The sequence below is a fragment of the Mobula hypostoma genome, chromosome 20, assembly GCF_963921235.1.
Source record: "Mobula hypostoma chromosome 20, sMobHyp1.1, whole genome shotgun sequence".
NCBI classification, from domain to species: Eukaryota; Metazoa; Chordata; class Chondrichthyes; order Myliobatiformes; family Myliobatidae; genus Mobula; species Mobula hypostoma.
The window spans coordinates 57,548,110-57,570,449 of record NC_086116.1 but is presented as its reverse complement, the minus strand read 5'-3'; the positions used below and the strand labels follow the sequence as shown (position 1 = coordinate 57,570,449).

At 40.6% G+C, this 22,340-nt stretch overlaps 1 protein-coding gene across 9 annotated transcripts in view; it reads right to left on the bottom strand.

Moving 5' to 3' along the window:
• The window catches only part of LOC134359558 (putative adenosylhomocysteinase 3), a 98,720-nt gene that overhangs the window by 42,775 nt on the left and 33,605 nt on the right, over positions 1-22,340 (bottom strand). For 3 of the 9 annotated variants that reach the window (XM_063072999.1, XM_063072997.1, XM_063073004.1), the window contains exons 2-3: positions 7,296-7,407; positions 5,713-5,742 (exon numbers count right to left, since the gene is read on the bottom strand). In XM_063072999.1, the coding sequence (XP_062929069.1) occupies positions 5,713-5,742; positions 7,296-7,407 (142 nt within the window). Of the gene's footprint in view, positions 1-6; positions 4,344-5,712; positions 5,743-7,295; positions 7,408-22,340 lie in introns of those variants that run through there. The other 6 variants (XM_063073003.1, XM_063073002.1, XM_063073001.1 and 3 more) reach the window with 4 other exon arrangements.

Genomic DNA, 22,340 nt, shown 5'->3' with positions numbered 1-22,340 from the left:
ACATACCCATCAACTCCTCTTTGACTCTTCTTGCTAATAATCTTTACGAAGGGCTCATTTAAGTATTCAATTACAATACCACCATATTTCTGGGATGACAGCAAACTGGAATACCCAGAAGAAACCCTTGTAATTAAAGAGAAAAAAAATAAAGTCCACACAAGACAGCGCCTGAAGGGTAATAAGGCTACAAAATCTTAAAATCTCATCATGCTCACTGTACAGATGCACAAAAACAATTTTAAGAACACACTGTACAATCAAATTGCAAAAGAAAATAGCCTCGACTAGGTACAGATAATCTGAATGGTTAAGCATTTACTGAATTGACCTTCTTAAGGTTGCTTTATTTTTGCAGATAAAAGTGAATAAATGTCTTGGAGAGTCACAACAGGCAGCATGATTCTCAAATATTTTTCAGTAAACTATTACTATTTTAAATGAGCATATATCCAAAAGAACATAGAACATTACAGCATAGTACAGTCCCTTCAGCTCAATGTTGTGCTGAATTTTTAAACCTGTTCCAAGTTCAATCTAACCCTTCCTTCCTACATAACCCTCCATTTTTCTATCATCCATGCGTCCTCCAAGAGTGTTTCTTAAATGTCCCAAAGGAAGAGGAGGCTCGGCAATGAAACCTACTTCTTGACCTTAACATTTCAAATTTAATATGATTATTTAGCTGAGCATACTTCAAAGTCCATGAAGTATTTATACTCAGAGAAGTAAATTGGGTAATTTTTAAGTAAATGGTTGAGGTACTCTTAGAGAAAGCAACCTCCCAACATTTATCCAGCAAAAATCACCCTCAGAATCTTAGGGAGCCACAAATTTCTGAGGGGAGGACAAAATAGTGGGACAACCAATATACCATGAGCATCAGTGGGGAGTGAAACAAAAGGTACTTTTGAGGTCTAGAACCATTCATCAGAATTGGAAAAATAACAAAATAATGAGTTTTAAGTCACAGAAACAATTACTTTTGAATAAAATCAGGAAATTATGTGGCAGCAACTCAATCCATAGATGCACATGGTCGAAAGGTTCAGTTGTTGTTCAGACCAAACTTTAGAATGGGAAGAAATGTGATCTAAGTGACTTTGACTGTGGAATGATTGTCGGTGCCAGACAGGGTGATTTGGGCATCTCAAACTGAAGGACTAAGAGTATCAAAGCGGGAATGGGACAGATATTAGTGATTGAAATCTCAGAGTCACCCTTGTGCACTGAACAGAGGTGCTCTGTAAAGTGATTACAGAGCAACCTCTCCGATATAGAGGTCACCACATCAAGAACACCAAATGGAGGAAGATGATCTCCGGCACTTCAGCTCTCCTCTCACGGTGATGCTGCTTGTCCTGATGAACGCTCAGCAATTACTGTTTTTATTTCAGATTTCCAGCACCTGCTATTTTTTGTTCCATATTCTGAGGACAGCTGGCAAGATAAATCGTCAGACCTCACCATGCAAGATGTAAATGAGGAAGAATTTCTTTCCTCGTGAATCTCTGGAAATTTCTAACCCAGAAGTACGGATGTTAAGACACTGAACTTATACAAGGTTGAAATGGGAGAAGTTTTTGGACTACAGAGGAACCATTAGTTAAAGAAAAATTGCAGGACCCTAGAACTGAGGTGAGGATCAGCCATGGCCTTACTGAAAAGAAGAACAAATGAGTGACTACATGATTTACACCTCCTCTACTGCTTCAGTTTATTACCAGGTCTTCTGAACAGACATCTACTTATTCCACTGGTTATGTATAATTGGAAGCCATTATCTCATTTCCATTACATAACTACAGACAATGGCAAATTGTGAACTGTGCAATTAGTCTCCTCATAGGAATGCTCCCTCCCTACTCTTGACCTACATTACAAGTACTGCTTCACAAACCGAGCTTTAAAGTGCCACCCAAGCTTCGCCATTTCAACTCCATCATCCCCTCAGAACAAATTAGCAAACTTACAAACTGGACCTCTGTACCTCCCTCTGCAACTGGATCCTTGACTTCCCTTAGTCGGGAGACCACAGTCAATGCAGATCGGCAATAACATTACCGCTTCGCTCCCAATACACGTGCACCTCAAGGATGCGTGCTTAACCTATTGCTCCACGGTCTCTACACGCAACTGTGTGGCTGAACACTGCTTGAACAACATCGATAAATTCACCAGTGACAACTGTTGGTAGAATCTCAGGTGGCAACAAGGAGACAAAGGAGTGCGTTAGATCAGTTGATTGAGTGGCATCTCAACAACGATCTTGCACCTATTGTTAGCAAGACGTAGGAATTGATTGTGAACTTCATAGAAAGGAAAGACAGGCAGACACATCAGTCTGCATTAAAAGGCCAGCAGTGGAAAGGGTGAGCAGCTTCGAATTCATGGGTGTCAACATTCAAGAGAACCTATCCTGTCTCAACACAATGATGCAATCAAGAAAAAATGCCAGTGGCTCTACATCATTTGGAGTTTAGAGGAGATTTGGTACGTCACCAAATCTCGCCAGATCTACAGACTTGCTCTCTGCTCCACGTTGATAAATACAGTACTGTGCAAAAGTCGAGGCAGTCTAGCTATATGTGCCCAAGACTTTAGCATAGTACTGCAAAGATCAAATCTGAGGTGTTGGAGCAGCCTAGTGAGTAACTGCAGTCCATTCTGTGTACAGTAAACGCTGTCTGCCAATGGTGTATGGAATGAACGTTTGGGTATGTGGATAACCACCAAGTGGGTCGTTTATCCGAGAAGGTGACAAGCTTCTTCAGCTCCCTTGTCCAGCTCCGATAAGGAATCTCATCCCAAAAAGCCAATAGTTTATTCCCCTCCACAAGTATTGCCTGACTTGTTGAGTTTGTCTAGCATTTGCAGAATCTTTTATGTTTACTGAACATAAAGCTTTAGTGTTGTTGAAGTAACATTCGTTTCAGCAAGTGCATGATAGTCTGGATCAAAAGAGTGCCAGACTACCACAGATAACAATGTGTAGCATCACACTTCTTCCTAAGATCCTCAAGAAGGTAGTTTCCCCGTCCCCTTTCAATTTTCTAATGGTTACAATTAAAAGTAGAGGTAAATTCTAGTTACAATGAGCTGGAATATGCACTGTCTAGTCTGCCTTCTTGATGTGTATCCTCATTCCCCCCACCCCACCACTGCAACTAAAAACAAGCTTGAGGTCTGTCCACAGCTGTTGCCCCATGGATACATTGCAAATGGCCTTGAGCCCCTGAACTTGTAACATTGTTATAAAACTCAGTGCTATCCCAACTCTTAATATTTTAAAGGTGTCTGATAATCATTATACAAAAAAGCGAAAATAATAATTTTATATTTGAACTGCTAAATATAACAAGGTGAAACATACATGTACTTAATTTAATTAAACAAAGATAATTGACTCTGGGCAGCCCTGGGATTAAGGCAAGGGGCTAGTAAGAAAGTACTCAACTCTCGGACACTGTGCCAAGGCAAGCATGAAGGAAGAGGTCAAATTCAATACCATCTGACCTTGCACTCATCTCCAACTTCTGCACTCCAATGTGCACGTGTGAAAAACATTGATGTGCTAACCTGCACAGCATGTTGCTGGCACAAGCAGAAACATTTCAGCTCAAGAATTAGGATCAACAATTTCAAAGTGCACACCTTCAAATACAAGTCAACAGGAAAGTTATGTTTCTGCTTGTGTATGCTAAAGGAAAAATATGCACAGCTCAGTGTCATCCAAAAGGGAGAAGGCAAACTAAAAGTCCCGCAAACTTGATATTACAACCATAATACAAAATTAAAGTAGGTTAAATAAGTGATTACTGCCCAATATAAAAGTAGAGCTTTTACCTAATTAAAGATACATTTTTGCCATCCTTTACCCAATTAAAGATATTTTCTATCAAAAACAACTTTATAAATCAGGAAAATACTTAGAAAACTGGCATTTTAGCGTTTGAACTAGCTTTCAAAAGTCTTAACATTGGGTACATTTACACTACTCACCTCCCTCTCAATAATTTTCAGTGGGTGTTTGAGTTACTTATAATCTGAAATTTAATTTAGTATGAAAAATTATCTTTCTGTTTGAGATTATTAAACACTTAAATGATTTCCTACTTCACAAAATAAATAGATCCATTTATTCAAAGTCCCCCCCCCACTTTGAAGTGACCTCCTTAGCAGATTCTGCCTTCTATACACTACACAGATGTTGAAAGAACTATAAAAGGCAAGGGAGTTACTTACAAAAATAAGTAATCAGGGATATGTCACAGCAAGAGTGTGCAAAAAAATTAAAATTGTCAAAACAATATAAAAGTTAAAATAATCAGGGTGCTCCTCCCCCCTTTTTTTCCTTTCTTCCATGGCCTTCTGTCCTCTCCTATTTGATTCTCCCTTCTTCAGCGTGTGTCTCTTTTGTCAATCAACTTCCCAGCTCTTTACTTCACCCCTTCTGCCCGTCCCAGTTTCGCCTATCACCTTGGGGTTTTTCCACCCTTCCCCCCCACTTTCTTACTCTGACTTCTCATCTTCCCCCACACCCCAGTCCTGATGAAGGGCCTCAGCCCAAAACGTCAACTGTACTCTGTCATAGATGCTGCCTGGCCTGCTGAGTTCCACCAGCATCCTGCGTGTTGCTTGGATTTCCAACATCTGCAGATTTTCTCTTGTTTATAATTAAAAGATTGCTCGTTTTACATTTTGTAACTAAACTAATTAGGACAATGGCTAGATTAGGATCACTAACTACGCTAAGATAGGAAATTTGGCACTAACAGATAAAGATTCAGTTTTATTAGAGCTGTGTGATTTGGTAGTTGAGAAGGCAACCCCAGAGGTATGATTTATAACCAAGATTTCTAACTTACGATATTTTAACATTGAACTGATAAAGAACTGCCTTCAGATATCTCCCAACATATGCCCCAATGACTTCAGTTAGAAGTAAACTATAAAGTATTCCAATGATATTCTGCATTTCTCTTTTCAATGACACATCATTAAGTGTTCAAATTTACAGTAACTAACAGAATTTCACACACCCTCTAGCCTACAACTTTAATCTAAAATGTATTAGTTAGATATTAAGCAAACAAAGCAAAAGACATAATGGGGTTTTGACTCCTAGATTATGTTGTGTTAACTCAGACTCTGGTAGAAGTCAAGTGACTGGGTAATTCCTCTTCCTTCAGGTTCAACAGCCTGTTGTCTATAATTACTACATCAAATGGTGAAGGGCGAGTTCCAATGAACGAATCTGCAGGAAGGGGAGAAAAAGACCAACATCTCCAAGAATGTGGACCTGGAAATGTGTGTTGTGCTATTAGTGGACAAACAATAGCACCATGACAATTTATAGCAGAGCCATGGCTCTTTGTTACAAGTTAGCCTATCTTTATAACAGAGGTTTACATTTCCTCAAAATAAAAGAGCATTTTGAATGATTGTTTTTAGCATTTGAGCTCTAATACTCTCATAGTAACTTATAGACATCTACCTCCTGAAAAGAAGCAAAATTAAATTCATTTTGTAACAGGGCACTAGCTCATAGTGATTTATCTTCTCAACTGCAGAATGGTTTCCTCTGTGTCCTTTGGGATGAGATGTAACTGCAGCAGGTGAGTATGTGTTGGGACAAGTAATTACTTTCTCATACCTGTCTCTAGGAACAGCTTCATTTTTTTTTCCAAACTATTTCTACCAACTGCTTACCATTATTTTGCATAGACATACCCATCAGTTCTGGAGAGGAAGAAGAAAAAAGAGAAGCTGGTTAGTGGCTAGTTCCATCACTACAGAACGATGGTGAAATGCAGGCAGATTTGAATCAAGCAGCAAGTGTTTGCTTGAAGGTTAATGCAGTCCAGTGCAAGCTGTCGTTTGTTTCCAGCAATAATTGCAGTCCAATAGTCCTTAATAACTAGTGAGTACAGCCATTAACAGTGTATACAGAGGGTGGCTATTTCTAGACCTGCCTCTCAAAACACAGGATAATGCACAGAACTAATTTATTTAGAGGAATCCTTTACACAGGCTACAAAGTGTTGAACACCTTTTCGATTCTTGAACTTCTATAACAAAATCAAAAAGTTCCATTCAGGGGGTAAAGAGAAAGGCCAATCTGATGGCAATTGAAAAAAAATATTAAAATAATGTTCAAATAGATGGAGTGGTGACTTGTAGTTAAGACTCAATAACTATAAAAGATAACCAAATACAAGACACCCATGCATCCCAGACAGTCTTTGACTTTGTACCCTCTAAAGCCATTGCTGCTGGTCCTTCATCTACCTTGCATTTCTCAAAGCTTCAAAGCCAGTCCCTGGGCAAGGGCATCCTATTATCATCATGTTTGAACTCGTTTCAAACTAAATTACACCAATAGGCACTGGTGATTCCTGTGAATATCTGCGCCTATTATTTTCACCTCATGCCTAACTATTAAGTAACACTAGAGAATGAACTAGATGGTGTTAATGACTAGCAAAATGTACTTTGATATGTTGGTACTGTTCCTGTAATTTGGGGGAAGGATGAAATTGACCTGCTGTTCAACCATGATCTCAGAGAACACACCAATTACAAAACTACTGGAAATCTCCCATCTGGTCTCCAGGAAGAACAGTACACAAATGACTCCTCAGATTTTCTCTCCTCAATGTCTTCTCTATGTTCGGCCCTTGAAGAACCCCAATTTTCTCCCCTCTGCAAGTGGCTGAGATCACAAATTCAAAGCCATGGTTGAGGCAAATGAATCTACGTTATATAATTATTTACTGCTTACCATTTTTCAGTGTCATGCATATATTTCTCCCAACTGAACACACCTCAAATGGTCGTCAGTCTGAATCCAACACAAGAACTGTCCCATGGTTATGCCAAGATCAGCAACCTCACTAACTGCAGGTTCAAGTAACCAACTTGGAGAACTTGAAGTGTTTACATCTTTGGACCTATTGGTAAAATCCAAACTAAACTTCTAATGTTTTGTTCAAAAACAGCTTATTGTTATCTATTCTACGTAAACATATAAACAAGCAAATTAGTGCAGGTCTTTTCAACTTCTAGAAAGTGAATAGCACATTACCTTTCATGCAGTAACAAAAGGCAAGCAGTGCAAATCAAATATGCTGCATCTTTACTGTAGAAGACTCTAAGAAACTTCACCCAGAGTACTATGAACAGCTCTAGTTGAGATACTGTATGACAATTACCACTCAAGCACATAAATAAGCAAACAACAGTGATAACTTTGGGCTGAGGAAGGGATTAGGGCATTTTATTCTATTGCCTACCTGAGCTGTAGCTGTCCGTAGAGGATTGTGAGATTGATCGAGAAAGTGAACGGCGACCTATTTTTGTTGGACGTTTGTTGAATTCTTGCTTCTGATCAGCAAACTGGATCTGCTATTTATAAGGGGGAAAACACAGAGTATTTACTCTACATTGATTTTAAAAAAAAACTGGGACCAGTATTTTTCCCCAAATGTTTACTAACACCACAGACACGGGATCTGGCCAGCATTTCAAAACCATGACAAAGGAAGGGAATAAGAGAAAGAGTGCAAGTCAGTTTGCCCCAAAAGGCAGGATTTAAAAAAAATTTAAAATAAGGTTGCAGACCCCCCTCTATTGTTTCAAATCTACTCTCTAGTTACAGTGCTCAGAGCAGCAAGAACATTTTTTTCCTCAGAATTTGCTACCAGAAAGCCTAAAGTCACCAGTCATATTGTTGATAAGTCAAAGGGAACCAATGAAATGTTACCAGGTTAAACAATTGTTTGTAGCACATACAAAATGTTGAAAGAACTCAGCAGGTCAAACAGCATCTAAAGAGGAAAAAAGCAGATCGAGACCAAGGCTGCCTGACTTGCTGAATTCCTCCAGAATTTTGTATGCATTACAAATGTTTAATAAACAAGCAACGCAAATTAAATTTTAAAAAGAGATAATAAATCAATTGATTAGTGGAAGGGATAAACAAATACTGGATGTAGAAACTGATACCAGTACAGTGAGACGGATATGTGCCATATTTTTCCTGGTACACACAAACAACAAAACAAAAATCACTATCTGATGCCGATCTTTGTTTTTCTTACAACAATACACCAGTGTGATTTTAATGGCCCGGGTGGTGGGGGGGGGGGGTGGAATGTTACACGATGAAAAAAAATTAAAATTTAGAATAGATTCTAAATAGAGTGCAGGATGAAACTTCGTAAAAATGAAGTTTCATTATAATGTATATAGATTAAATTACTTAATACATTGTAGTCAACAGCTTTTTGAAATAGTTTTTTTTGAATAGGTTCATAAAGTTTGTATCATTACTTCAGCACAGCTTTAAAAGACAACAGATTTTATCTGTTAAATGAGAAATGAAATTATTCACACATTTTGAAACTTACAGAAAATCCTGAAAGGATTACAAATAAAATATGAAGATCAGAATGTTTGGTTTCTTTGCTTAAAATATGGTCCCAATAACAAATAAAATTTAGGAAAAGGTGCCCAAAACCAAATATACAATACTGTATTCTGCACATTGCCAATATATTCAAGACTAAAACTCTAAAAATGAAAATATTGCTGGGATCAAAATAATACTACATAAACACAAGGAATTCTGCAGATGCTGGAAATCCAGAGTAACACACATAAAATGCTGCAGGAACTCAGCTGGTCAGACAGAACCTACAGAGAGAAATAAACACTTGACATTTCAGGCTGAGAGCCTACATCAGGAAATAATATTGCTATAATATTGTTAAAAAAATCTAAACAAATATTTTTCATACAAAATTTAAGACACATGTTGATACGATACTATTTCCAGACAATGTGTCTACACCTATCAACCCATTTGAGTAATTACAGCTAATGCAATTGTTTCCTCATATACCTGTGTGGAGGTAAGGCTGGCTGCCACATCATTGAGTTGGTTTGTTAAAGTCTTGCTGTCAGACATTTCTGTAGATTGAGCAGTTAGTTTACCTGCAATTCTGATCAACAATCAGCACCACGCAAAGACGCACTCAGTCTCAAATGCACTTTTTAAACTGACCACACTGTTTTCAGAACTTGGATTAGGTCAGCTTTTAAGAAAATCAACTCCCAGAACAATGAACAAAGCTTATCTGCAAAGAATTAATGAGGCAATCGTTCGGCTGTTAAATGATTTTCAGTCCAAACAACTAATGACATTGTGCCATCAACATCCATGAGATCTTAATTGGAGGGAAATGTGCAAGATGATCAGCTACATTAGTTCAATGATTATGGATCAATTTTATCAGTTTGATAAATATTTGTTTAAGAATAAAATTTAATCAGCTATAAAAAGAGCGGCAAGAAAGATTTACCAACAACATAATTTCCCTCTCTGATACCAGAAAGGACTCATCCTTATTAATTAGTCACATAACAAGCTATGGGACTACACAAATGGCCAACAGACCTCACCAGTGAATATAACTTCAAGCTATTTAGAATTATTTCACGTGGAAACTGAGAATTGATAGCTTTGAGGTTTAAATTCAGACTAGGTTGATTAACCAGAACAGTTCCCACTTCTCTCCTAAAAGGAGAGAAGAAATCTATTTCAAGTATCAGTATCTGAGACAATGAACAGAATCAATTTCCACTTGGAGCTGTGATCCATTGCTTTCAGTGAGTTAAGATCAAAACCTTCAACCCAAAACTCATGATCCATTGGCCTGCTGATATGCTTCTATAACTTGAACTATCTGAAGGCACCTGAGAAACACCATCAATGGTGGCTCAGAAAACTTGAATTCATTGGAAGGAATGTTAATGTTAGCATCCTCTCCTAGGCCACTATCCCCAACACTGAGGCTTGAACTCACTATGTGCTCCATTTGCATGCCTGAAACCAGATACACAAAGACCTCCCAAGGAAAAGAATCACATTCTTGAGGGCTCCTTGAAATAAACAGCAGCTTCCTAGCCCGTAACCACTCAAATAGAAGGGGCATTTTGGAATATCACCAAGAATCTCAAATCAAGGCATTACAACAAAAAGTACAGTTCATATAGTGGGAGAAGTGCACAATCTCATAAATTACCCCCCTGTCCATCCTGTCAGGAACCACTTCCCCCATATGCAGTAGGGTCTGTAGGTCTCAGATACCACATGACTGCAATGGAAGCAAATCATTCTTGATTCTAAGGGATTAACTAAGAATATAATACAGCAATACTTATACTGGTTATTTCAAGCCAGATATGACTATGTGCAGAAAGATCAAAATATAAATAAGATGTAGATAATTTAAACAGAGCATCAATTACACTTGAAAGGAATCAGTGTATTTTTAAAATTAACAAGAACTTGATCATCTCTTAAACAGGACTATATGCAGAAGTAGCCAGTAATGCTTTTTCATTGGATCAATTCATTTGTTGTATAAACAAAAACTGACAATGATTATCCTGCTAAGGCTGGAAGTCCAACAAGCCTCAGCCTAGCAGCAAATGAAAGTGATCACTTTCCACAAAGTGATTCCCCATTTTACCTTGAGAATTAGGTAAGTAAACAAAAAATTGGTTGCCAATATTTGTAAAAGTGAAAATAAATCTGCACTAATTAATTGAAGTTTTGCCCTTAAGGAGTTTAATCTTTAGGAGAAATAAAAGAAATCTTATATTCGACTCACATCAGCAAAGCAAATTGAACTAGAAAACTAAATCCCACCAATCTTTCAGAAAAAAATAGATCTTTTGTTAACTGGTGAGGATTAGATTTCTGTAATCACATTACACATTTTTAGAATAAGTAAATAAAGCACAAACCATGATTTAAGGCTGATTTATACTTGTGCGTCAAATGTACGCCGTAGGTACGGCGTAGCGGTGCACCCTATGCTATACTCTATGCAAACCGTATGCCGTAGCCTAACGCACACCTCTCCCAAAATGTAATTACGCATTGCAGCGACACAGACCACAACAACTGATTGGTCCACTTGGTAGCATCGCATTTCCTCATATGCTGCAATAGCTTCCCAGGACAGGGAAGGAACTCTGGCCGCAATGCTTTCCATAAAGCTTTACAGACCTCTGAAATTATGGAGGACCCTATGCTCGACGCCAGTTTGTAGCTAGCTGCTACAGCCTGTTGACTTCCACCTGAAGCTAAAACTCGAATGGTGATTGCCAATCTCTGAGTATACTGTATACACTGATGCGATATTAATGGTTGGAGACGATGAACCAAATTGTCAAACCTACCTGCCGACATCCGAAAATATATGAAATGCATTTCCTCGTCCATGTCTCTCACTGGCTGGACAAACACAGAAAATTCATCCTCCTTCAGCTTCAGTCGTCATTGTTTGAAGTTTGAGTTTCTTCGTGTTGAAACTCAACACGAAGAAACTCAACACAGTGGCAAAGAAACCCCACCGCCAACTAGCGTTTTGGCGGTGAATTGCAGCGCGACACAGACACACCAACGCACAAGTATAAATGCTCACAACAGCGTAGCCCACTTGCGTAGGCTACAGAGCAAGGTAATACGCACAAGTATAAATCAGCCTTTACACTTTTTCCTCAGGTTTTAAGGGTGCATGGGTCAACAGGTAATATACAGTAGCCACCTTTCCCTTCATCCAACCATACTACATGTCAGATATGAGCACCAACAAACTATTCTGAAACAAGGCAATATCTCACTCCATTCAGAGTTCAATAAGCAGCATTCCAGCTGACATTTCTGCATTAGAGAGATGAAAATGAATTAGTTTTATGACAGATGAATCAGATGACATCAATCAGGCACAGCATAGATTAGAGATGTGTTATGGCCATTAAGGTACATAATATACCCACAGAGATTAACATTTTATACGACAGTTGGAGAGTTGTGGGTCAGGATGGAGGAGAAATGAGAAAAATTGGAGCTTCCATTTTCCCTCCAATCTCAGAGTTTACAATTGAACCACGGTCCAAAATGTATAATCCCAAATACTGCTGTGGATTAAACTCTGGTTAAAACTCCGGTTAGTCATCAAGAGTTCTAGATTTATAGCTTTCAACCACAAATTTTTTAAAAGTTTTTTTAGCTGCTTTCATGATTAAAATAGTTCTAAGTCACAACCAGTCTGCTAAATGCTATTGAGGTGTGCTCAGACATGCAAGAAAAATTCAATTGTGACGCTTACAGCATTGTCAAATTGGTCTAACACACAAGTAATTACAGGCAGGTAACAATAGGTTCATGGAATCTAGACATCCAATCTTCTCACTGAAGTCAATACCTTCTGGAGGGTCACAATAGAGAAATCAGCAAGAAAAAAAATCTATAAACTCCACTGTCTAAACACACAAACTTCTCAAAAGGCAACGACTTATCGTTACTTCCTACTGCTCTTTTAGGAATTATCTTGATTACCAAAGTTAGTCAATGACTTGTGTAAAAAGGAGCCTCACAAATAAACTAACATTGGGATTTGTAACTGCTGAATATTTTATACTTCAATGGAGAAAATTTTATTAATGGATTAATCTCATCACACGCTTAATATGACTTCACTGCACGGGCAGAGGAAAACTTACTTCTTGCATTTGGGAAGAAGTTTCCCCCAACAGAATTAGATGCACTAATTATCACCTCCGAGTCAGAAAAACTAAAGCATGCAATGTGCACATCTGTAAATACTAATTATTGTTGTTTATCCTAAAGAAATACTCAGAAGCACAAGGGAGAAAGGGATACTAACTATGGACAGCTTGGGTAGAGGAGAGATGAACAGGTTAAGAAGGGCAGCATGGCACTGCAATAGGTCGTGCTATTGCTTCACAGGGATTGATGGGATTACTCTGAGATGAGAGACTAGATGGCACAAATGGTTGCCTTCTCTGTAACAAGAAAATAAATGAGACACAAGGGAATGGAGGTGGGGGAGAGATTCAAGGAAGGAAGAGAGGGAGAAGATAAATTTAATTGTGAAACTTCAGAAGAGAGTAGTGCTGCCAAATACTTTGTGTATTCCTCTAATATATGACTTGAAAACAAAAACCAAAGTCATGAGGGGACACCATACAAGAAGTTTCACAAGAGAGGAGAAGCCAAAGGATTCAGACAGGAAACAGAGCTGAGCATCATCCATATAATGGTAAAACCTGATCCCAAGTCCGTAGATATAACAGCACACAAATATGGAAAGGTTATCCCATCTTAAATTCCGAACCGGAGGCAATTTTCTACTCATCCCCACAGAAAACCACTACTCAGTCGCACGTGGATCATCACCCATCAAACCTGTAACTAGTTGATGATCTCACACTGATAATGAAAGGGAATGCAATGAGTAGCAAAAAATAATTGTGTACTTTTTAAAACCATATGGCACAAAATATACAATTTGCGAGAGGCATTTCAGGGTCCTCATGTGGCAGAAACCAAAACAACTTCTGCAATACTACTTATTGCTTTGTTTTTCAACCCAGTTAATATTGTAAAGGCAAAGCACAATTAACTAGTTTTGCCTTCAAACCTTTATACAAATATTAATATCTGGCAGAAAAACATCTTCTGAAAGCCCATAAATTCTAACTCCAAATCACATTCACGCTAGTCTTAATGACAACAAAATATAATGCTCTCCCAAACTCACTCAAAATTGAAATTCAATACCCTCATAGAAACATAGAAAACTTACAGCACAATACAGGCCCTTCCGCCCATAATGCTGTGCCTAACATGTACTTACTTTAGAAATTACCGAGGGTTACCCATAGCCCTCTATTTTTCTAAGCTCCATGTACGTATCCAGGACCCTATTGTATCCGCCTCCACCACCGTTGCCAGCACAGCCCATTGTTCACACTTGCCACTGTAAAAAACTTACCCCTGACATCTCCTCTGTACCTGCTTCCAAGCACCTTAAAGCTGTGTCGTCTCGTGTTAGCCATTTCTTCCCTGTGAAAAAGCCTCTGACTATCCACGTGATCAATGTGTCTCATCATCTTATACACCCCCAGCAGGTCACCTCTCATCCTATGTCGTTCCAAGGAGAAAAGGCTAAGTTCACTCAATCTATTCTCATAAGGCACACTCTCCAATCCAGGCAACATCATTGTAAATCTCCTCTGCACCCTTTCTACAGTTTCCACCTTCTTCCTGTAGTGAGATGACCAGAACTGAGCACAGTACTCCAAGTGGGGTCTGACCAGGGTCCTATATAGCTGCAACATTACCTCTTGGCTCTTGAACTCAATTCCACAGTTGATGAAGGCCAATACACTATATGCCTTCTTAACCACACAGTCAACCTGCGCAGCAGCTTTGGATATTCTATGGACTCGGACCCCAAGATCCCTCTGATCCTCCACACTGCCAAGAGTCTTACTGTTAATACTATATTCTGCCATCATATTTGACCTACCAAAATGAATCACCTCACACTTATCTGGGTTGAACTCCATCTGCCACTTCTCAGCCCAGTTTTGCATCCTATCGATGTCCTGCTGTAACCTCTACACCACCCACAACACCGCCAACCTTTGTGTCATCAGCAGATTTACTAACCCATTCCCCACTTCCTCAACCAGGTCATTTATAAAAATCACAAAGAGTAGGGATCCCCGAGGCACACCACCGGTCACCAACCCCCATGCAGAATATGATCCATCTACAACCTTCTGTGGGCAAGCCAATTCTGGATCCACAAAGCAATGTCCCCTTGGATCCCATGCCTCCTTACTTTCTCAATAAACCTTGCATGGGGTACCTCATCAAATGCCTTGCTGAAATCCATATACACGACATCTACTGCTCTACCTTCATCAATGTGTTTAGTCACCTCCTCAAAAAACTCAATTAACGCATAAGGCATGATCTGCCTTTGACAAAGCCATGCTAACTATTCCTAATCATATTATGCCTCTCCAAGTGTTCATGAATCCTGCCTCTCAGGATCTTCTCCATCAACTTACCAACCACTGAAGTAAGACTCACTGGTCTATAATTTCCAGGGCTATCTCTACCCCCTTTTTTGAATAAGGAAACAACATCTGCAACCCTCTACTCCTGCGGAACCTCTCCCGTTCCCCATTGATGAAGCAAAGATCATTGCCAGAGGCTCAGCAATTTCCTCCCTCGCCTCCCACAGTAGCCTGGAGTACATCTCATCTGGTCCTGGTGACTTATCCAACCTGATGCTTTCCAAAAGCTCCAACACTTCCTCTTTCTTAATGTCTATATGCACAAGCTTTTCAGTCTGCTGAAAGTCATCCCTACAATCGCCAAGGTCCTTTCCCGCAGTGAATACTGAAGCAAAGTATTCCTTAAGTACCTCTGCTACCTCCTCTGGTTCCATACACACTTTTCCACTGTCACACTTGATTGATCCTATTCTCTCACCTCTCATCCTCTTGCTCTTCACATACTTGTAGAATGCCTTGGGATTTTCCTTAATCCTGCTTGCCAATGCCTTCTCATGGCCCCTTTTGGCTCTCTTGATATCATTCTTAAGCTCCTTCCTGCTTGTCTTATAATCTTCTAGATCTCTATCATTACCTAGTTTTTTCAACCTTTTGTAAGCTTTTCTTTTCTTCTTGACTAGATTTTCAACTGCCTTTGTAATTTGTACACTACGGTTCCTGCACCCTACCATCCTTTCCCTGTTTCATTGGAACGTACCTGTGTAGAATGCCATGCAAATATCTCCTGAACATTTGCCACGTTTCTGCCATATATTTCCCTGAGAACATCTGTTCCCAAATTATGCTTCCAAGTTCCTGCCTGATAGCCTCACATTTCCCCTTACTCCAATTAAATGCTTTCCTAACTTGTCCGTTCCTATCCCTCTCTATGATATCTCCAAAATGCTCTCCCCACTGAGAGACCTGACATCTCACCTGTTTCATTTCCCAATACCAGATCAAGTACAGCCTCTCCTCTTGTAGACCTATCTACATACTGTGTCAGCAAACCTTCCCGAACTCACCTAACAAACTCCACCCCATCTAAACCCCTTGCTCTAGGGAGATGCCAATCAATACTGGGGAAATTAACAGCAACCCTGTTATTACTGCATCTTTCCAGAATCTGTCTCCCTATCTGCTCCTCGATGTCCCTGTTACTATTGGGTGGTCTATAAAAACACCCAGTAGAGTTATTGACCCCTCTTTTTCTAACTTCTACCCACAGAGACTCAGTAGACAATCCCTCCACGACTTCCTCCTTTTCTGCAGCTATGACACTATCTCTGATCAGCAGTGCCATGCCCATCTCTTTTGCCTCCCTCCCTGTCCTTCTGAAACATCTAAAGCCTGGCACTAAGTAGCGATTCCTGCCCCTGAGCCATCCAAGTCTCTGTAACGGCCACATCATAATAGCTCCAAGTACTGACCCACTCTCTAAGCTCATCCGCTTTGTTCATGATGCTTCTTGCATTAAAATAGACACATCTCAAACCATGGGTCTGAGCACATCCCTTCCCTGTCACCTGCCTATCCACCCTCTCACACTGCCTACAAGCTTTCTCTATTCGTGAGCCAACCACCCATTCCTCTGTCCCTTCAGTTCAGTTCCCACCCGTCCAGCAATTCTAGTTTAAACTCTCCCCAGTAGCCTTAGCAAACCTCCCTGCCAGGATATTGGTCCCCTTCGGATTCAAGTGCAACCCGTCCTTTGTGTACAGGTCACCCCTGCCCCAAAAGTCGTCCCAATGATCCAGAAACCTGAATCCCGGCCCTGTGCTCCAATCCCTCAGCCACACATTTATCCTCCACCTCACTTTATTCCTATACTCACTGTCGCGTGGCACAGGCAGTAATCCCGAGACTACTACCTTTGAGGTCTTGCTTCAACTGCCTGTAGTCTGTTTTCAGGACCTCCTCCCTTTTTCTACCTATGTCATTGGTACCAATATATACCACAACCTCTGGCAGCTCGCCTTTCCACTTCAGGATGTTGTGGCCGAGATCAGAAACATCTCGGACCCTGGCACCTGGGAGGGAAACTACCACCCATGCTTCTTTACTGCATCCACAGAATCGCCTGTCTGCTGCCCTAACTATAGAGCCCCCTATTACTGCTACCTTCCTCTTCCTTCCCTACCCCTCTGAGCCATCGTGTCAGACTTTGTGCCAGAGTTGTTTGACGACCACTGTTGTTTCCCCCAGGCAGGTCATCCACCCACCCCCCACCCCACCAGTACTCAAAACAGGTGTACTTATTGTTAAGGGGGCATCCACAGGGGCACTTCAGTACCTGACTCTTGCTCTTCCCTCTCCTGACTGCTACACACTTAACTGTTTTCCCTGACCAGACGAAGGTCATTGAGCTGCATCTCCGGTCCCTAAGGAGCTGCAGCTCGACACACCTGGCACAGGTGTGGCTGTACGGGAGGCTGGGATCCTCTGGACATACCACATCCCACACCCAGTACAGAACACCAGCCTCACAGATATACTTCCTATTCTTATTCTTCACAAGTAACTTACCTCGCCTCGACCCATTATCACCAAAGCCCTCCTAATCTGACTCCCTCTACTTCAATGCCCACTCTATAAAGCTGTCTTTTTTTAAAAAATCCTTTCTGCTGGTCTAACTCGCTGACGTCCACGCGCCTGTGCAGTCGTGCCTCTATCAAACCTCATACCCGATCTTCCATCTTAATACCATATTCCTGCACTCTGCTACACCATGTGACATTTTTTGCATCCAGAAATCAATTTACCATTTCCTTAAATACACATAGTGAAATCACCTCCACCTCCCCAAATGTCTTACGCTGCTCTGAATCCCCTTAACCAAGGTGTATTCAATTCACTGACATACATCATGAAAGGCAAAGGACTTGGCACAAGAACTCCACTGCAAACTGGCTTCCAGATCTCTGAACACTCCTACACTGGAGCCAAAACTCTTCTTTCCCTTGGATTCCATGGATTCTCTTTTTTTTTAAAACACCAAAATCCATGCAGACTACATCAAATGTATTACCAATCACCAAATCACACACAATGTTCCCAGGCTGACAGCCGAAGATTAGCAATTATGATTAAGTAATTTCCAACTTGCTCACCATGTTAAGCTGACTGACTTGCTGCTACTGTTTACTCCACTCTCCTTTTTTTAAAAAAAAGTGACCAATATATTTGCAACATTTCACTCTCTGAAAAAAGATCATAACCTCTGCCAATTTCTCCCTTGCAGCTCTGAGCTGCTCAAGATCTATTTTTATCCAGGTCTCAATTAATCTATTTTTAAAGATGTTGAAATCCTCAATGTTTCCTCTTTTATTCTAATCATATCTTTCTGTACATCATTCTCCCCAAATTTTGGGAAGACAAATACAAAGCATTCATTTAGAGCCACATCTATGCCACAAAACTCCATAAACCTATTATTTTTTTGGCTTCTAAAAATCCTGCTTCAGTACAAGAGTAAGATTTTAATTCCATGCTGCCTTGGTTTTGATGATTGCCTTTCATTTCTAGACATTTTAAAATTATTTATACCGTAATAAGTGAAAAATCCCAAGTCCATAAAACTCAGGCTGATCAGCAGTGTTCTTGTAAGGTGCCAATCACAAATGTTGCAAGAAATTACAGGGATAATAAATCAGATTTTATGCTTGAGCCACCCTGAAGCCCACCACAATTAGTACCCATGAACAAATTTTGTATCCTCTATAAGAAAACAGAAGGACAGGTTTGATGAGGATTGCACAGAATTCCAAGAGCTAATGCAAATGCAAAGTATCCTGGGCTTGGAAACTCCAAACAGCTTCAAGTCCTACATAGTCTTAATGGCTAAGATCCTAAAAAAATTCAACACCAAATGTATCAGTGGTACATGGAAACATCACAGCTCCAGTAATTTGCTGGGCAGCTTAAATTCCTCTTTTTACTGTCTCTGCTTTCCTTTTCAAGGTGGCTGGGGTTCTGTCAGAGTCCATGATCTACATCTGCACTTAAACTGCAGTTCATCATGGGAGGTTCCCACTCCCAGAGCTTGCTGACTGGCTGTTTTCAATACCTCCAAGAGCAACCGGACTTGTGCCTGCAGGGTGAGGCCTTGCATGGCCCTGTAGACAACTGATTCTTAGGCGGTGTCATCAACTGAAGCATCGTGGGAGATCAGAACACTGAGACAGTGGCTGTGGCTGTCGGTGGCCTCTGTACTCCGGCAATCACTCACTCTCTCTCTCGATGGCGAGAGCATTTACCGAAGATTCTCAAGTCAGAGAACCTCAAAATAAAGCGATGCTGCAGACTGTAACAACAAAACAGAGTTTATTGGTCTCTCCTCTTGCTGTGGAAGGAGGTGAGAGAGAGAGAGAGAGAGACACACACACACATGCATACACACAGGTCTTTGGGGGCTTTGCTATTGCTTGTTTGGTTGTTGGGGGGTGGTGCTGATGCTTCCTGCTGGAACAAGTGGGGGGAACAGAGGGGAAGGATTGATGCTGCTTGTGCATGGGAGGGGGAGGGGGTTTTGGGGTTCTAAAGTGTTTCTGTCATTCGTTCTTTGGGTTTTTCTTCTGTTTTCATGGATGTCTGTGAACAGCAAGAATTTTAGGTAGAATACTATATACATTCTTTGATATTAGATGGAACCATGGAACTGTGACATGCACAGACCCTAGCTCTGCCAACACACCTAGGACCCAAGCAAACAAGAACAGAAGCAGTTGGGCACCTCGTGGAGGGGCTCTTAAAAGAACTTGTCAACCAAGACTTTGCCCTTCACAATATAAATGCTACTGATTTTATCCTACGGGAAACTATCCAGTCCAGCCTCACCAACCCTCAGATCAACAAGTTGTCAAAAAGGCCATGGACCAAAAGAAAAACAGCAAGGCCTATGCATGTTTTCATTTAAAACTTTGAGTGTAACTCAAATCACACATTTGAATTAAAAAAATGCTTTTGAAGCTTAGTGACACCATAATCATGACCTCCCTTAAAAACAGACAAATTCAGCCATCTGCTAGCTGTTGCTCATGGGGAAGTTTCTTTCACCAGCATTCTCCTTCTCAGCCTCCTCCTTGTGGCTGAAGAGCTGCTTCCTGAATCACAACATATGTTCCATCCATCTTCCAGTAACGTGGCAGCACGCTCAAACACAGCAGGTTCTAGGGGGTCAACCAAAGGTGTTCTTGTCTTAAACATATCTTATACAATCACAAAAGACTGCTGGACATCAAGAACTTGAAGTACCACAGGTCTACCCATTAAGGAGTTGCTCACTGGTGGAGAAACTGAAGGAGCTGGACTTTGTGCAGGCTGTGATGCTTCCTGCAACAGACGGACAACAGTAGTTGAAGGATGTGTAGTCCAACAGCAAGTGATCATCATAGTTGCTACTCTCATGATTGCAAGAACCTGTTGGACATAAATGGTGTGGAGTACTGCAACTGGATTATTGGCGAACAGCGGGGAAACTGTGTGGCCTGGGTGATAGCAAGGTCTAGGCCTCAGGTTACATTGTCGCCTGCTTGCAGCCACCCAGAGGGAGGCCTCGGAGTTGGGCACTCCATCAGAGTGCCAGAGGCAGTGTAGCACTGTGTAAATGCTGGAATCAGTGCTGCCTCCAGCGTTCACTTGGCAGAAGACGAGCTGTATTGTGTTCGACTACAGACTACTGCAACATTCATGGACTTGGACTACATTATTTGTGAGACTATTTTACTACTCTCTTATACGTGCTTGCTATCTTATATATACACTATATGTGCCTTGTGCTGTGTACGACTGTTGATACCATGTGTTGCACCGTGGCCCCAGAGTAATGCTGTTTCATTTAGCTGTATTCATCCATGTCTGAAATGACAATTAAGCTTGAACATGACCTTGAGGGACAGCAGACATGATCTTCACTAGTCATCAACATCAAGTGAATGCAGGAAGCAGCAATGGTCTTCTTTGGCTCTATCAGCTAAGGGGACAGTGGAGTATTTCATCTGAGACCAGATTACCATCAGCCATTATTGTCCCAACACTTTCCTCAAACTTTCCCAGCACAATATTGTGCCTAACCATTTCGCTGGAGTAAAGCTGAAATACTTGATAAATTGAAACTTGCTCAACTATATGTGTCCACTCTCTAACCAAGGTTACTCAAATTTCAGCCAATAGGCTGCTGTATGAAGATGAATGCTTGCATATGTTCACATTCAGATGCTCCCCTTTAACTCATGGATTTTTTCCACTATATAAAGTTAATATCAGCCAACTGAAACCTGCCCCAGCACACTGACAATTGAAAGTCCACGACAAGATCCTGGAAAACACAGGCAACTTTCTTAACATCAGAGCCATCTTTCAGAAGACTTTGACGATAACGTTTACTACTAGCTTCAGTGAACCAAAATAGCCTTTAGCCATCTGAAGACTCAATCTCAACACAAAGTTTATGGTCACCAAGCAGCAGTAATCCAAGTTTATCTTGTATACTCTGAGAAATGAATTACTTACAGCAGGTACCTCACACCTCCAAATTCAGCAGGATACGCAAACCTCAACACCAAGGTCTTCTCAAGTAGCAACTGGAAGCAGTTGGTCAGTTCCAGCAAGCAAACCAGGAAAACAGATTCCCAAACCATGCTACAATTCCAAATTAAAAATAGCAAATGCTGGAAACACACCATAGATCAAGCAGCATTTCTACTAAGAGAAAGAAAGTTAAGATTTTGGGTCAATGATTCAAAGCCTTCTTGAAAAACGCAGTAACACCAATGACTCACAGGAATGGCTTGCCTGTGATGGACCAAGATTGAGGAGGAGTATTCTAGATGGCATCAAGTACCTCACATCCATTCACTAGGGACACAAAGAACCTAATTTAAGTAGTGGAAGGAGCATGTAACCCACTTGCCTATAACATCAAGCACATCCTGTTCGATCCCGGGCAGAATCGGAGAGTCTTTCATTGAACAACAGCCGGTTCAGGAGGCATAAATGTTGAAAGGAAGCAAGGGACTGCTTAACAGGGAGTAATAATACTGCCTAAGAATCTCAGATTATAGTCTCATATGCTGAATTTGTCAATTCCAAAAAAAGCAGTGACAAATTGTGATATTTGTCCTCAAATCCATGGACTGGAAAAGAAAATGAAATTCTGATTTAGAATTAGATTCAACAACATCAACATGAATGCCAGTCCCATACAATTTACAACAGAATGGACTTGCCTCTAGGAATTGTGCACATTTTAACTTGGAAACTTCATTTGTTGGTGTCAACATTTTGATTGTGTTTTTGCATCAGTACTTTGAATAAACTTTGCCCATTAACAGTCCAGACTGCAATTTCAGCTGCTCCACCACTGGCAGTGTTTCAACTCCCATGTCAGTCAG